The sequence below is a fragment of the Mya arenaria genome, chromosome 13 (assembly GCF_026914265.1).
Source record: "Mya arenaria isolate MELC-2E11 chromosome 13, ASM2691426v1".
NCBI classification, from domain to species: Eukaryota; Metazoa; Mollusca; class Bivalvia; order Myida; family Myidae; genus Mya; species Mya arenaria.
The window spans coordinates 35,147,797-35,163,109 of record NC_069134.1 but is presented as its reverse complement, the minus strand read 5'-3'; the positions used below and the strand labels follow the sequence as shown (position 1 = coordinate 35,163,109).

The following is a 15,313-nucleotide window of genomic DNA, read 5'->3' as shown; positions in this document are numbered from 1 at the left end:
GGCAACACTGCAGCCGCATCAAACTTTGATGATAAAAAACTCTTCAAAAGAGCTTTCACCTTCATTGTGTTGCCTTTAGGTAAGCCCATGCATGCATGCAATCATTATATTGAACAAATTCTGTTAAAACACAGTTTGGTGGAAGTTGAAAAGGTTGATTTCATCGAAGAGTGGCGTTTCTTGTGGATTTCTGCCTACACGCCTTCGAAAAAGAAAGTACTGTTGACTACCTCTATATGCATTAAAAGTGGTCGATAACGAAAGGTAGTCCCAGGCCAAAAGATAAAACAAAGGTTAAATCAAATACCTCTTTCCTTATAAATGTACAGTATGCATGTCCTCACTCACTGTCATTTAAAACCATGCATGATATCTCAAGGCATTCTTTCACTCTGACATTAGCTTACTTGTGTAATGAGTGACCCCAAATCACAGGTTTTCACTCTAAAATCAGATTTTAGAGGATGAGAGTATTTCTAGTAACATGTTCAGCGATACAGTGTGTGTATTAGCCACATCAATGACCGAATTTAATGTTGTTTGGCTCCTTGGTTTAAACAGATGAAGGTGGAATTGATCACTCGTACTGCGAACGTCAAGAGTCAGTATGTCTTTAAAAACGGTTAGACTTGTGTAAACAGTCTTAGTAAAATAATTAATACAAGGGTCTGCGATGCAGTCCGGAACGAGGCGGCTATCTAAGTTAATGTATACTTTATCTATTAAATTTGGCAATTGTAACTAGAGCACGCGGTGGTAACAGGGATAGTCAATTTGGAAGAAAGGCTCGAAGTGTTTTACCATACATTGTTTTGCTTTCCGCTGTTTATAATCAATGACAAAAAGTACTATAAATATCTAAAAATATACATGTCTACTATCGCTAAATTGTTGTCACATGACAGATGCAAAAAATCATAATAAACACAATTATACAGTTAACTATTTCAAAGACTATTTACCTTAAAGTTATGATATCGGATCCATGAACTGTACTTCTGGATGTTCCCTAGACTGAAATATATTTAACCTCAGTATTAGTAGAATTTAAGACAGATGCTACATAGGGAAACAGCTGATGCCACAATCCAAATGTCATCCTATTGGTAATCGTGCCGTGGGTTTTACTTTTTGTGAAATATCAAAGCTCTTCATTTCGCACTGAAAAAGCCAATGTCTCCGTCGCATTTCCGACGTTTATTAGCACATCATTTAAATACTATTCACGGGAATTACAAAGAATCTCCGACAGATGAGAAATAGGTTTGATTGGAACTGTTCATTGACACCAATGGATAATTTAAAGCTGTCAACGCAACATAGGAATAAGCGGATTCCATTTAATGGCTAGATCATTTTCACTGCTCCCGAAGGACGCTATCATTATAAAGTACACGGGTTTGGATCGCTTCAATACAGAGCCGTACCGTGAATAAAGAAACATTATTGAAACACGAACATTTTAATGAAATTTTAATATCAATATGGTAAAGATAGTATAAATTAATTACTCTAAAATGCAATGTTTTAGACTAAAACTTGCCAATTTGTTAAGAGGGAAAACACCCCAAACCACATTCACATAATACAGCAAAATTGGGTTTAGTGTTAAGTAAAGTGTCCCTAACGTCAACTCCTGGATACGCCGCTCAGTTTAAGAAAAGCACAAACATTTTTGATGCATGCATTCTTACAATTGTTCGTCTTATTTTTATTGTATAATGATAAAGATAAATCGTCTCGGTTGTCGACGTCGTTTAACATTCGTTATATTTTTGCAAAAAAATGAATGTTAATAAAAGCTTTGATTTTTTTTAGAATTGCAGATCATCCAATGCACACTACATTCGAAATCCTTCGGACATAACTAGCTGATCATTGACCAATTGTGTTCATACACCGATGAACCACAATTATTTAACATTCAATCTATATTTAAACCTAATGCCGAATCAGATTACCACTTAAAGAGATTCTTGTCATATGAAAATACTGTTCACTCGTACTGCGAACGTCAATAGTCAGTAGTGTCTGAAATCTAAACTACTTAAGCCCAAACTTAACCTATTTAATTTTCTATGTGTGAGGTCGTGTCCAAACTTACTATGCCATGTATGATTGAAGTGTGTAATAACCTGGCACAAGTATTTACTAACTTGAATGCAAGTGTCGCACAAGGAACTGGGGCAGTACTCATAATTTCTGAACTTAATTCAACTTCCTAAAACAAAAAAAGATAAACAGAATTTTTTTTAAATAAAGGCTGTAAAGATAAGGTGCTTTTGGAATAAATAGTCTACAATTTAAAAAACAAACGTAAATAAAAATAAAAGTATTTTTTTCAATAAAGGCAGTGAAAATAAACTAATTGAAACATTATTTAGTTATTATATCATATGATTAGAGAAAATATAATATAGATATGATTTAAGAAAATGGCATATTAAGATATAATATTTGTCGGGTCTCTTTATTCCAGATCAAAAACACAAACTTTGGACAGCATAATGTTCCTTTTCTCGTGCAATCATGTGTGAGCTGCTGTGTCAAGACAACTACTTAGATCCAGCACCGCTGTATGATTTTCTACCTCAGAGAACCTTCCATTTGTCTTTCTGTCATCTAAGGTCTTTAAATTGTACGTCATATGTTCACAAATATAGGGATTAGTTATTTAAATCATATAACGGGATATTAAAGATGGCGGCACATTATTTAACTGAAATTTATACACTAACCTTACTTTATTTACCCGTCTTTCATGGAAAATAATTCCAAGCTCAGAACGGACAAAATCTGATATGAACTATGTTTAATCAAAAGCCATACGTGCATGCGGATTACTGAGAATGTTCTGTAAGAAATCAATCCAACTCCTGCTAAACCTACAGCTGTTATTGTAAATACATGTTCATTAAATAGCTATTGTTTTGATTCAACGGAAATTGATCATGGCGATCACACGATTATTTCTTGAATGTCATTTACATCTGTAAACAATCCCGTATCTAGGATTGTTTTCACTTTTCGCTGATACTTGTAGTATCATTAATCAATCGTTACATTCTATATTTTCTGCTTATGTTCCTTTTTTAAATTTCTGAAAGTTTCGTTGTTTGATTTTATTCAAAAACCCTCTTGCCTTAAATCAAGTCAACTCCTAGGAAGTTTTTTAAATATTATAATCTGGATCGTTTTCAAGTTTTTACGCAACAATTCAGTATACCATGTCCATCTTTAATTATTTCTTGAGACAGTGTTTGAGAATCAGGCTCAGAAAACTGCATTCTTAAAGGTTTCTAAAATTCCATATCGGCTTGATTATAGCACAGATTATTTAAAAAGATACAACGATTTTAAGCATTTTTATTCTACAACAATATAAAGAATTTGCTTTCAGAGTCTGAGTGTCATTCACAGACTAAAGAGGTATGAGAATATTGACCCAGCTTTGTACCTTTGGTACATAATGGTATGTAAACTACAGGACCCGTTGTCAATACGTCAACGAGCACGTATGCTAACACATCTTTTGTTACTTTTGGTTGGAGCTGAAAGTATTCATTTTCACCTTCGGGTCAGATACAGGCGTTGAGCACTCAGGAGAATCTCATATCACAGGATTTCTTGCGAAGCCCAGTAGTTTTGACGCATCGAGTTTTATCAAATGATCCATGTTTTATTACGGCTGTTTACATTGTTTTGGATTTGTTTTAACTCGTCTGCTTCTTATGAATAAAAAGGTCAAGGTATAGCCAATGCTTTGGTGGGGTTGTTGAGGTTTAGTGAATATATAACATGAAACTTGGTACACATGTTGTTAGAGATAAAACACACATGTATAGTAAGGCCTATAACTCTGACTTTTTAGCAGAAACTCAATGCCATCGTTGTCCACTTAATTCCAGCATTTGTCACCTATCTCTACCTATATGTCCTTGGTAAATCTTACGCTAACACTTTTTTATTAATCAACGGGACCTCTTCATTTACATTCCATGTTTTGTGACTCGAGTACTTCCCTCAAACATCTAAATAGTGTGCCTTGTTATTTCTTCCCTATTATTTATGTGTTACAAATCATTCAGTATGTTTATACTCATCGATGTTTTTCAGGTATTTTATATACCATATTCTAAGCTTGATTTAGTGAAAAGAATTAAAACGAAAGCAGACTCAATTGTGTTATTCTCCTAGTAGTTTTACTTCCACTAGTACGAGGTAGAATGGACATTTTAAAACTATAAATACGTATGTATTTAATATTTAACACTGGCAGTCTATAGAATCAAGCCCGAGTCCGTTTCCTAGGCAGAAACTGCTGTCTATTTTGAGAGGCAATTGAAATGTAACCAAAATGGAATCACGCAAGCAACCCTTTTGGTTGTGAAGCGGACACTTTTACCACTATGCCATTAGACCTCGCTCATTCTCTTATGTTTATAAAAATGGCTAATATAGAATAAGGTCAGGCTTGTTCTGCTTTTACCAGACGGTAAATGTTTCACTAGCTTGAAATTATTGCTCATTGATATAACAGTTATTCTTTCTAGGAACTTTCCAAATTTAAGTCCAATTCATTATTTCCTGCTATCCTTAAAAAAGTACACTTCAGTGTTCAGGGCATCTTTAAATGTGTACGCTGATATACGTATTGTATTCAACACTTCATGGATCTCTATGAATTCTGCATTCAAAGGTTGTCGAGATTCACAGAACCAGGACACCTATGGCTTCAAATCACTTTAATATAGACGATGAGCACACCGAAGGGCCGTACGTATGAAAGATGAACACTAGTGTCACATTTACAAGCAAAAACATATCAAATCAACCATCGGAAAGGTGATGAGTTGTTTAAACGGGCGTCAACACTAGGCTCGATTCGACGAAAAGTATAAGTGGCGGAAGCGTCTATTAATCAAATATTGATAAGGAAATCTTCTGAATAATTTCTCTAAATATCGGACCAGACTGAATGTGTCTACCAACCTTAATCTCCCATCGATCCTAATGTCATGTCTTTTAAATCTCTCACCAATATGTTTGGTCAATAGAGGGGCAAAAAGTATGTTACTGCAACTGTAAACGATTTTGTTAATACCTTTGTTCTTAAGAACAATTCCAACTGTAATCGTACACTTTCATCAGGACATTCTAAATGACTGACTTCGAATCGGTAAAGAACTGATACAACATTGCATAACACTGTCTGGTAAAACTAGTGTTAAAAAGTTGCATAACGAAATTAATTTTACACATCATATATTATATTTATCGGTTCAGTAGACTTAAATGTTTTGATGTCAAATGTGGTGAATACCAACACTATCCGCTTGACATTCAAGAATTTGTTACGTTACAAAACCGCTTATCTAAGATTCTCCAGAAGCCTTGGCCTATCAATTTAAGATGCTAACCATAACCCTAACCCTATTCATGAAAGTTAACCGGAAACCAAACCTAAGCAGCAACACATACAAAGTCACGGAGACACATTATATATGTAGCATCAGTCCCAAAGCAAGTCCTATGTATTACCTAGCAGACCAAAAAGATACCGTCTATAAGCCAGCCTCTGATTTAAACAAAGAACTTAATATCCTAGAGACCACTTACAAAACGTCCACCCCGAAAAACTACCGAGCAATAAGACGTTCATGGCAGCAAAGCCTTAAGAAAAATTAGATGTCAGACGTAAGACAATCGGGCAACTAGCCATTTTGACAGTCCAAGAATCAGTAGTTATAAAATTGCCCACACCACGTAGCAATGACATATACCACATATACTTGTGTAAATGGTTAATGATTTATTGATTAACGTAAAAGTATATTTTGGTACAGTAATGTGAAACTGACTGGCACAAGTAATTAACATGGGCATGAGTTGGTGTGGTACCTAGAGAAGGTTGCATAGTGAATTTTGTTTTGACTTTCTACTCAGTAGTTTCATTGATTAGATACGCGTTGGCCCCTTAAAATGGCTCTTTTGTCGTCTCAGTAATAGGCTAAATGGTCTTCCCAAGATGATTACTCTATAACACTTGTGGTAACATTGTGATAATGCTTAAGCCGATATTATGGTTAAGTAAAGTAAACATTAATAATAACTAAAAAACGAATGTAATCCGACTTCAAACTTTACAGCTACACGACAATTTAATTTGAAGAATACGAATACAAATATGAACACCTAGCTAAGTAAGTGCAAGTCTACAAAGCATGGTTCTTTATAAGAAGTAGAGAAATAATAGCATTATGTTTGTCCAAGGATCATACAGACTTTCCTCTGTTAATATTCTTGAACCTTCTGTGATAAGTTACTACAATCTACATATTGCCCTTAACCGCATGTATAAACGATAGTAATTATATGGAGTATACAGCTTTTTCAAATTTGTTTAATCTTTTAATTCAAAATAATAATCAATGTCTGTACAACTTTAGATAACGTTTACTAAAAGAGGTTTTAAAATAGCTTCCTTTAAACTGTTAATTCAATGTAGGGGGCATCATTGATCGATACCATACATATGTAAAAGGAAATGGAGTCAGCTATCTTTGCCGTTTATTCACCGTACACAATGTAAATAATTACGTATGTCCTTTGTATCTATGTCAATAAAGTAGTGTAAGCGAATTCCCATTGTAGGTCAATTCGATAACAGCGTGCATTCTTAACATTTCAAATTGACACTCAATTTTATATTATTCATACTTCCATAAGAGTTATACAGCGAAAACACTATGTAATATTAATCTCCGTTATTGCTGAACTGCGTGGCCACAATTGCTCGAAATATCGAAAGTTTTTACGATTGAAGTATCGTTTGTCATTTGTTTTTACAAACAAGAACATCTTTGTCATACTAGTTAATATTTGAAATACTGTCATTAATTCAAAATAATAAAAGAAATAGGTAAGGAAAAGAACCTAATGTGAGCGTGTGTAAGAAATTATCTACAACTGCCAATAATTATTATAGAGCACAGTAAACCTATTTTTTGTGGTTAATTGTCAATATACGCACTACAGTAAAACTGTTTCTTCTACGGTTTATTGTAATTGTACGCTCAACAGTAATAATCTTCTAAGGATTGTTTATTGTCAACTCACGCATCACATTAAAGATATTAAAATATTGTTTATTGTCAACTTATAATGCACCACTGCAACGATATTCAAATGATAGTTTATTGTTAATTTACGCTCCTGGGAAAATATATTTTTGGTCGTTTACAGTCAATTTACGAACAACTGTAAACCTATTTCTATAATGGTTTCTGTTCGTTTCTATTTGCCAAATTGTTATATACATTTTTCAACTTCCAAAGTGGATATTCAATTACAATTTTTATTTTTATTTTGTTGAAATATTAAGTACGGGTTAATCTACACATTTTCAATATAACAAATGGGTTGTATCAGTCAGCTGTAAAAAGGCACGTTTTATTTACTTAAGGTGTTTACATTCGGTTAGCATCGATCTCAATTATACGTTAAGGAAGAGCAAATGATTAATAACTCTTTAAAATTTAATGAATGTAAATCATACTTTTTGCATTTCCCGTTACTTGATCATTGCACAATAATTATGATTTTAATTCGTCCTCAACAGAATGATTTGCATTGGATTCATAAACTTTAATGTTCAAATTATAGTTTTGGCAAATTAGTTTAATTTACACATTGACAGTTTGAACCAAAAATGATATTGTATCCGTTTAAAGCTTTCAAGTACCCCATTGTAAACTCTGAAGAATATGTTATTGACTGCGCTAAAGATGCATTTTATATCAAATTTATTATCAACTAGATTTATAGGTTTTTGACACTCATCCCCATATTAAATCATGCATCATTCTTTCTCAATGAATAACTCAAATAGTCGTTATCGCGTGTATTGTTTGCAAATGAACCATGATTTACAATATGGAAACAATATAAAACAAGGTTCATATCTTTTGAATTCAGTCAAAATTATATCTATTCACTTATTGATCGAATGGAAGCGACGAACAGTCAATAAATTCAATTGCACGCTCGTTTAAATTCATAGTTTATTAGCTTTCTATTTCAGTTTCTTCCAAATGTTTGTCCCCTCACTATTATATAAACTTCATGTGTGCTTTATCGTCAACAGTCGGATTATAATACTGGTATTATGTTTTTTTTGTATTACGTTTTTTCTAATTAATTAAACAATTTCTGATAATACACAAATAGTCTATATATTAAAGTGTTGGATGTAAGTACAGAGGTATAGTATTCAAACAAGATTATATGATTATATAACGAAACAATGATAATTATAATTCCACTTTTAAAGCAGATATTTTCAATAAAATTCATTGGATAAGATCTGGAAATTATTTAAATAAAACTGCAACAGTTTAGTAAGTTTAAGTAAAAAATATTAAAACGTGTTTAATAACATACATTTTTAAATTGTGTCGTGTTAGCAATGAAATTATAATATACTATATATATATATATATATATCCATCTTAATTCATATCGTTTGGAAACAAATCCGGCACTTCAGGTAGATGTTTTGCTTTTATGTTTAACATCTTTTTCTGGCATAAAAATATTTTGAGCTCGGTCAAAACTCATAAACAATTCAAGGTACTCGTTAACATTAAAGTTGATTTGTTTGCAGATATTGATTATTCGGAATAATTAAATGTTACGAACGGTTGCTATATTATGATTGTATGTGTACGTATGATCTTCACTTGGATAAGTATTTTATCAAGGTATGCGTACGATTTACCATTTTATAGATGTCCAAATCACCACTAACGAAATAAAGAATTGATTTAAGAAACAGATATTTGTGTAGGCTTACGCAAGGCAAGTTTCTATTTATCATATCAAAACATGGACACGACCGTTATGAAATTAACACAACCATGTGTAAGAGTTTGCTTTAGTTTCATTGAACAAATATTATTTTTATGTATTTATTCTGCTTATACGAGTAACACGTCAATGTATAAGTAGTGTCAAGCAACATTTCCAAGATTTCATTTCCTTCTTGAAAACCTTACGCAAAACACGCAATTACTCATCATTATTCCACCAGGCCTACTTTACTTTATTATGCATTCTTTGAATTTACAGAAAGTGAAAGTGTAAATAACTACTGGTTAACTAGCAAAAGGTGTAACATTGAGAGCAACTTTTGTTTTATTGATATTTATATGTTTAAAATTTTGTTGCAATAAAACTGATATACGAGAGTGGAGGAAATTTGTCCATTTTGATGTAAACAATACACAAGATCAAAGCAATACGACGGTTTTTATGGTATGACATGCGTGATGTTGGTAAGAACATATTTAGTGGTAGTTATAGCAATTAAGATTGGTTTGGGTCAATTAGAACTTACTGCAGTCAGGCTATCAAGATATCGTAAGATTTCTTTCTTTCTGTGTTTGTCAAATATCCACAAATATTTCGTAATACTTTTTTTCATAATGCCAAAATTGATCAATATAAATAAAACATGGGATTCAAAATCTTTCTGAGCGAGTGACTTGTAAGCACCTTTTTATGTCAACTATCAATTGAACTTCAGTGCCTTAAAGTACCACTCAGTGCCTATGTTAAACATTCCCTTAATTCAACAGAGGAACTTATAATTCTAACTATTTAATAATATTTTTATATAACACAAGAATTGTCACATTTTGAGAACACTCGAACCGATGAGCGCGATAAGTTCTATTCATACTGAGGACGACGACAATCTATGCTATCTATGATTGCGCAGTTTGTTTACTTATTTATTGCATGCGTTGAAGCACATAATTGACACCTTACAATCCAAATATAAATGTATAAATGTGTATCTTAATGCAGGCAGAAGTAGTAAAATATTTCAGGATAATGCATATTTCTATAGAAAATTTGATCGACTCAAACGACTTGTAAATAATGTACATAATAATCCATATAGTTGGAAAATGTAATAAGTATGATTAATGCTGCAGTTAAAAAAGATTGATGATGTTGCAGACATTGCCATGTACAGCAATACCATGCTTAAACAACTGATTAAAAAATACTTTTTCACCATCAAGCAATGTTTCATAATTTGTGTCATTTTTTATAACAGTTCTGTGATCAAGCAACAGAGATATAAATATATGAACTTGAACTTGTAATGTTTGATCAACAGTTATAACAGTTAATCCGTTCAGGGTTCAGATTGAACACTCTAAACTTTAAATTTTAAAAATATGTTATATTTGCATCTAGCAGATCATTGAAAGTGAAACTCGTTTGGATATTACCCCCTACAATTATTGTTAATCTACAAAATGTATGTTAATATATTTTGCCTGTTTAATTATTTGCTTTGTATCGTCTTGGACTAGACTGATCGTTACCATTGGCCATGTATCCTTGACCACAAAGAAACCTCATGGAAACTTTCAACTAGTTTTTATATAGTGTCTATTGTTTAACAAGGAATAACTCTAAATATATCTGTATCAACATTCAATGAAACAACTTCTCATAATATTTATGAATCCATAAAGTTATCATCAGATAAGTTTGCATACTTCTAAACAAATTGTCGAGGAATAAATCATTTAGTTGATTGTCCTTAAAACAAGTATACATAATCTCAAATTCAATTCTTAATATTAAGTCTAAATAATCTGAATCAGTTTTACAACAATTGTAGTTTATTGATATGAACAGTTAATATGGACTAAAATCTAGCTTTATATGGCGCATTTTTAATCTGTGCTTATTTACATATTTGATTGATTCCAATTCGAAAGAAGCCTATCATTAATTCAGTTTGGAATTTAGTTCCTTAAGTCTAATAGATAACTGGTATTTGAGATGTGAGAAAAGCAAAGCATGGTCTACATGTTCTAAATACAACGTAGTTAGTCCTGATCAATAAGTTGAATTAATATAAAATTATGTAAATCCCTGTTAATAATTTGGTAGATAAAACAAACGTTTGAAATCTATCTATATTTGTCTATATTTGTATATACGGACCAAAACTATTCTGTGTACCTCTTTAAATTTATGTCTTGCTTTAGATGCAGTAAATACACCATAAGATGTCAGATCATCCAAACTCAAGCATGCCAATGGTTGAAAAGAATCTCAGTGGGTATAACCTTCCCGCCGATTCTTTGTTCGAGATACAAGCACTACTTATGCGAAGATTCCAAGCAAGATTTTCTGAGGGTTTGAGTCCCGAAGGCAAGCAGGCCATGAAACAAGCTTTAGAAGAAATGAACAGCAGAAATGACGAAAATGACAAAGTTGTAATTGATAACTCTAAAGTTAAACACGTAAGAATCTCAACCGTAAAACAGGAACATTCATCTATAAGAAAGCAACGGGAAAGTGGCGAGGAGAAGCTTAAAAGGAACACAAGTTTTACAGAAACATTTGAGAAGAGTAGCACGGAAAGACTCGAAGGTGACATAACGGATACGAGCCAAAGCCGTGCTAATGTAAAGAAGATGGCTATTGGCGGTAAGATTGAGACAGCCATGGAGACAATTGAGATAGTTAAACACGGCGAGGCGGAGAAAGATAAACAAGATATGTCCACTGTCAATTCGGTGGAAAAGTGTTTGGTTTGGATGGAAGTGAATGGTGTAGAAACTTCCATGGATTAAGAAACACCAACTGTTTTAGTGCATAAGGAGTAAAAAAGGATTAAATGGAAATATATAAAATATTGTTAATAACATATGTTTAATTAAGTCCGTTGCTAGATTTGCATAATACCAAATTATGCTTATTACCCATAATGCATTCTCTACAATGCGTTCTCGGTCCTAAATGTGAACAATTTAAGACTCGATTTAATTTCTTATCAGTGGACAGCTGAAACTCAAAAGACAGAGATTCGCTTTTATCTGAAAGAAGTTCTGTTTTTATAAAGTGACATATTACTGTGTATTTATTAAAAACATTATTTTGATTATTTGCTAAATGAACTGGGTACTTATATTTGCTTTCCAAAAAAATGTCAAATATTTATGGCATCATGTTATAAAACGGTCTCTACCATTGTTTGTTTACCAACATGGAATCTTTAAATGGAAGTGAAAAAAGTGTATTTGTTATCTTTAAGAAACGTTAAAGAAGGAATATCCCTATGAATAAATTGTGGTCAACACTGTAATGACTGTATATATGTAGGATGTTAAGAGCTGAAAAATATAATCGGCCATAAGTTTGATAAAGTTTATTACAATTTTATTTTGTATTTAAATGAATAAGAGTTCTTAAGATTATTTAGAGCCTATTCATAAAAGAACTTTAAGTATTTATCTATAAATATTTGTTGTACTTTAAAGCTTGACGTTCGCATTCGCATATATCTATTTCCCTTGTTAATTCAAACTTTCTCTAATTTAAAAAGTATCAGTCAAACTTTTGTACCATTATATAACATTCAAATTTCATATTTAAAGAACAGCTGATTGAAATGCATTCAATGGCAAATCCGGATTTTAATAATAAAATTTGATTACTTCGTGTCAACAAAACTTGGTGAATCACACGCAACTTGATAAAACATATTGGGAAAGACTGAATTGCTTCTTATATTAACGTTAATATCATTTTTTTTTAATTCACTTAGACCAAAGTCCTCATGTTGATAACGATCACTTTGTCTATTGTCCAATATTTTGAAATAAAATATCCGTATGTCGAGCACAATCATTTGTCAATGGCATTATTATAATTATAAACATTCATGCTTACTTTCAACATCGTTCTAATCATTACTTCAGATTGCAAAATCAAAGTCTATAAAAATTGTCACCAGGCATCTTTTCTATCAGGTAACATTATTCGAAAATATAACTTATAATAAAGAAAGAAGAAATGTGTTTGATGTATGAGGTGTATGGAACTAAATAATGTAGGATTTTAATTTAACATAATACCATATAATACAGGTAATTTACATTACTGCCACCACAACAGCATAACCATACAAAATACATTGTAATACAGAGGTTTAAGTACACAAGTATTTAAACAAAGGAAATGCTATATTACCAAGTCAATAATATCTTTGCCATTTTCGTCATTTCTGCTGTTCATTTCTTCTAAAGCTTGTTTCATTGCCTATTTCCATTACAACTTTCTAAATAACAACCTTGAATAAATAAGGCGACCAAGGGAGTATTTTGTTCGCAACACACAATGCTATTTAGGTGTAGTTTTCGAAGCTCCCTGTGCTCAGGGCATACTAAGTGAAAAAAGGAATTTGAATAATGCATTTAAAAATAATTGTTACCCTCCTCTCTGTGTCCTAATACATTCCTGCAGCACTTGCTGATAATGCACACGACACATTATGGTAATTGTCGATCGAAATGTCTCCATCCAGCAATATAATAATAAAGTGCTGTTTTCTCAAAGAAGTTTGTCTTAAATCTCAGAAACTAGTACAAAGGAGCCATTCTCGGCTTTTAAAAAAATGTAATGATATTAGTTCGTTGACGGTGTGTTAAACATTATTTTTCAAGTCATCGTATCCGTAGCAATAGAAACTGAAACATTTTAATAAACTGAACTAGACGCGATCTTCTACTGGTCGGAAGAAACACGTCGTGCATTAATATTCGTTTTAATTCATAACACATTTGAATAAGTTAATGTTCAAATGCACTTTCAAATTGGTTTCTAACAACGAAAATGAGCTTAACATTTACACGACATTTTACGGATTTTTATTTTCATGTTACAAAAAGAAAAAAAAAACAGAAAAAAAAACATAAGCACAGTTCAGATTATTTTCAGTAACAAGTTTTGATCTTGAAGCCGCTGCATTCTACATTATTACGTCTCCTAGACATGTTGATGTTGTGCTAGATGTCTCTCTGTCTATCTATACCAATGTCACAGCGTTTTTTCGCGCAATATCTTTAAAACTGCTGAAAGGATTTTTGATGAAACTTTAAATTATAAGCATCAAACATAATGCATTTATATTGGCATGTTCCGAGTTTTTTACAGACTTATGAGTCCTTATATTTTAAATAATATACGTAATGTAGCTTGTTTGCAGGTGATCGCCAGGCAGAATAAAATCGCATTTATTTATATTTACCATCGGACAGTGCTTCTAAAGTAAAATTAGTAAACTGATGCGAGCATCTTCATGCTGAATAATTGCTCATTGATTTTGGTTTATAAAATACAAAATTACATTTCCCTACGTTACTCAAATCATATTTCAAGCAATGTTTCAGTGGTTTTGTTTGTAAAACGGGAAAATATATTCGCCAGATAGTTTTTATTGCTAAACCTGTTTTCAATGTCCATACACAAACTTTTATAATTTCATGATCGGCCTTTCTCATTCCATGCTCTTTTTCTTGTTCGATTGTCAAAAAGATTTATGATGTGATCAGGAATTCGTCAGATATAGCACATGTCATCTCCATATCATCTTCATCATTAAGTGTCAGGAAGTATCTCACAATGAATCTGTAAATCTTAAGATTTCTATAATGATGTCAACTTTTGTCTCATAAATAGTTCACTCCAAACAATGGAAATGCCGAGTTATTACTCTCCCGTTGTAAGCTGACGCTATGGTTGGTTATAAACAATATTTGTGTTTTTTGCAGACAGTGAAACAGATCTTTACATTTGCATTTAAGACGCACGCATTGAATAATGCTATTGTATAGTTTAAAGAAATAAAGGTATATCTTATATTCAATTGAGTACGAAATTTATACATTTTATTTTACGTTTTCAAGATATCGTAATCTCATTATCATTCAGTGCCAATATCGTACTTACTATGTTCACAGCAATGATTTCACTCGGGGTTTCAACCAAACTCATTTTCAGCGTCTTCTAAGTTGATAAAGAGAAACATAAAAACACGTGCTGCTTGTTTGAAGAGTTCAGTTTGATAACTTCCTTTATCAGCAAAAATAGGAATAAATGGCACTCCTAATCAAAACGTAACTTTTTAACGAAAACACATTAATGGAACTTATTCCAATGAAGATCAACGCAATAAACCAAAATATAAAAGATTTTCCATTCTTAATATCCAGCTGAAATTTTCTTCCCTGGCAAAAGTCGGGACTTAAAGAACATTGGAAGCGATGAAAAAAGGTTTATATTCTACTTATCATATTTTTATAGAATACATTGATAATCGTCTGATATAGTGTTTAAATTGCCAAGATATGAATAAGAGCATTCTTAGTCGCACAGTTTTCAATACTTGATTGAACTAGCAAACTTATTTGACTTGACTTAAACTTTGTTGTTGACGTTA

At 32.1% G+C, this 15,313-nt stretch overlaps 1 protein-coding gene across 1 annotated transcript; it reads left to right on the top strand.

The window, feature by feature from the left end:
• The first annotated feature begins 8,089 nt into the window (after nucleotides 1-8,089).
• LOC128212986 (uncharacterized) lies at nucleotides 8,090-11,957 on the top strand. Its single transcript, XM_052918433.1, has 2 exons — nucleotides 8,090-8,162; nucleotides 11,076-11,957. The coding sequence occupies exon 2, from the start codon at nucleotides 11,097-11,099 to the stop codon at nucleotides 11,664-11,666; it is 570 nt and encodes a 189-aa protein (XP_052774393.1). The 5' UTR covers nucleotides 8,090-8,162; nucleotides 11,076-11,096; the 3' UTR covers nucleotides 11,667-11,957.
• The last annotated feature ends 3,356 nt before the right edge of the window (nucleotides 11,958-15,313 follow it).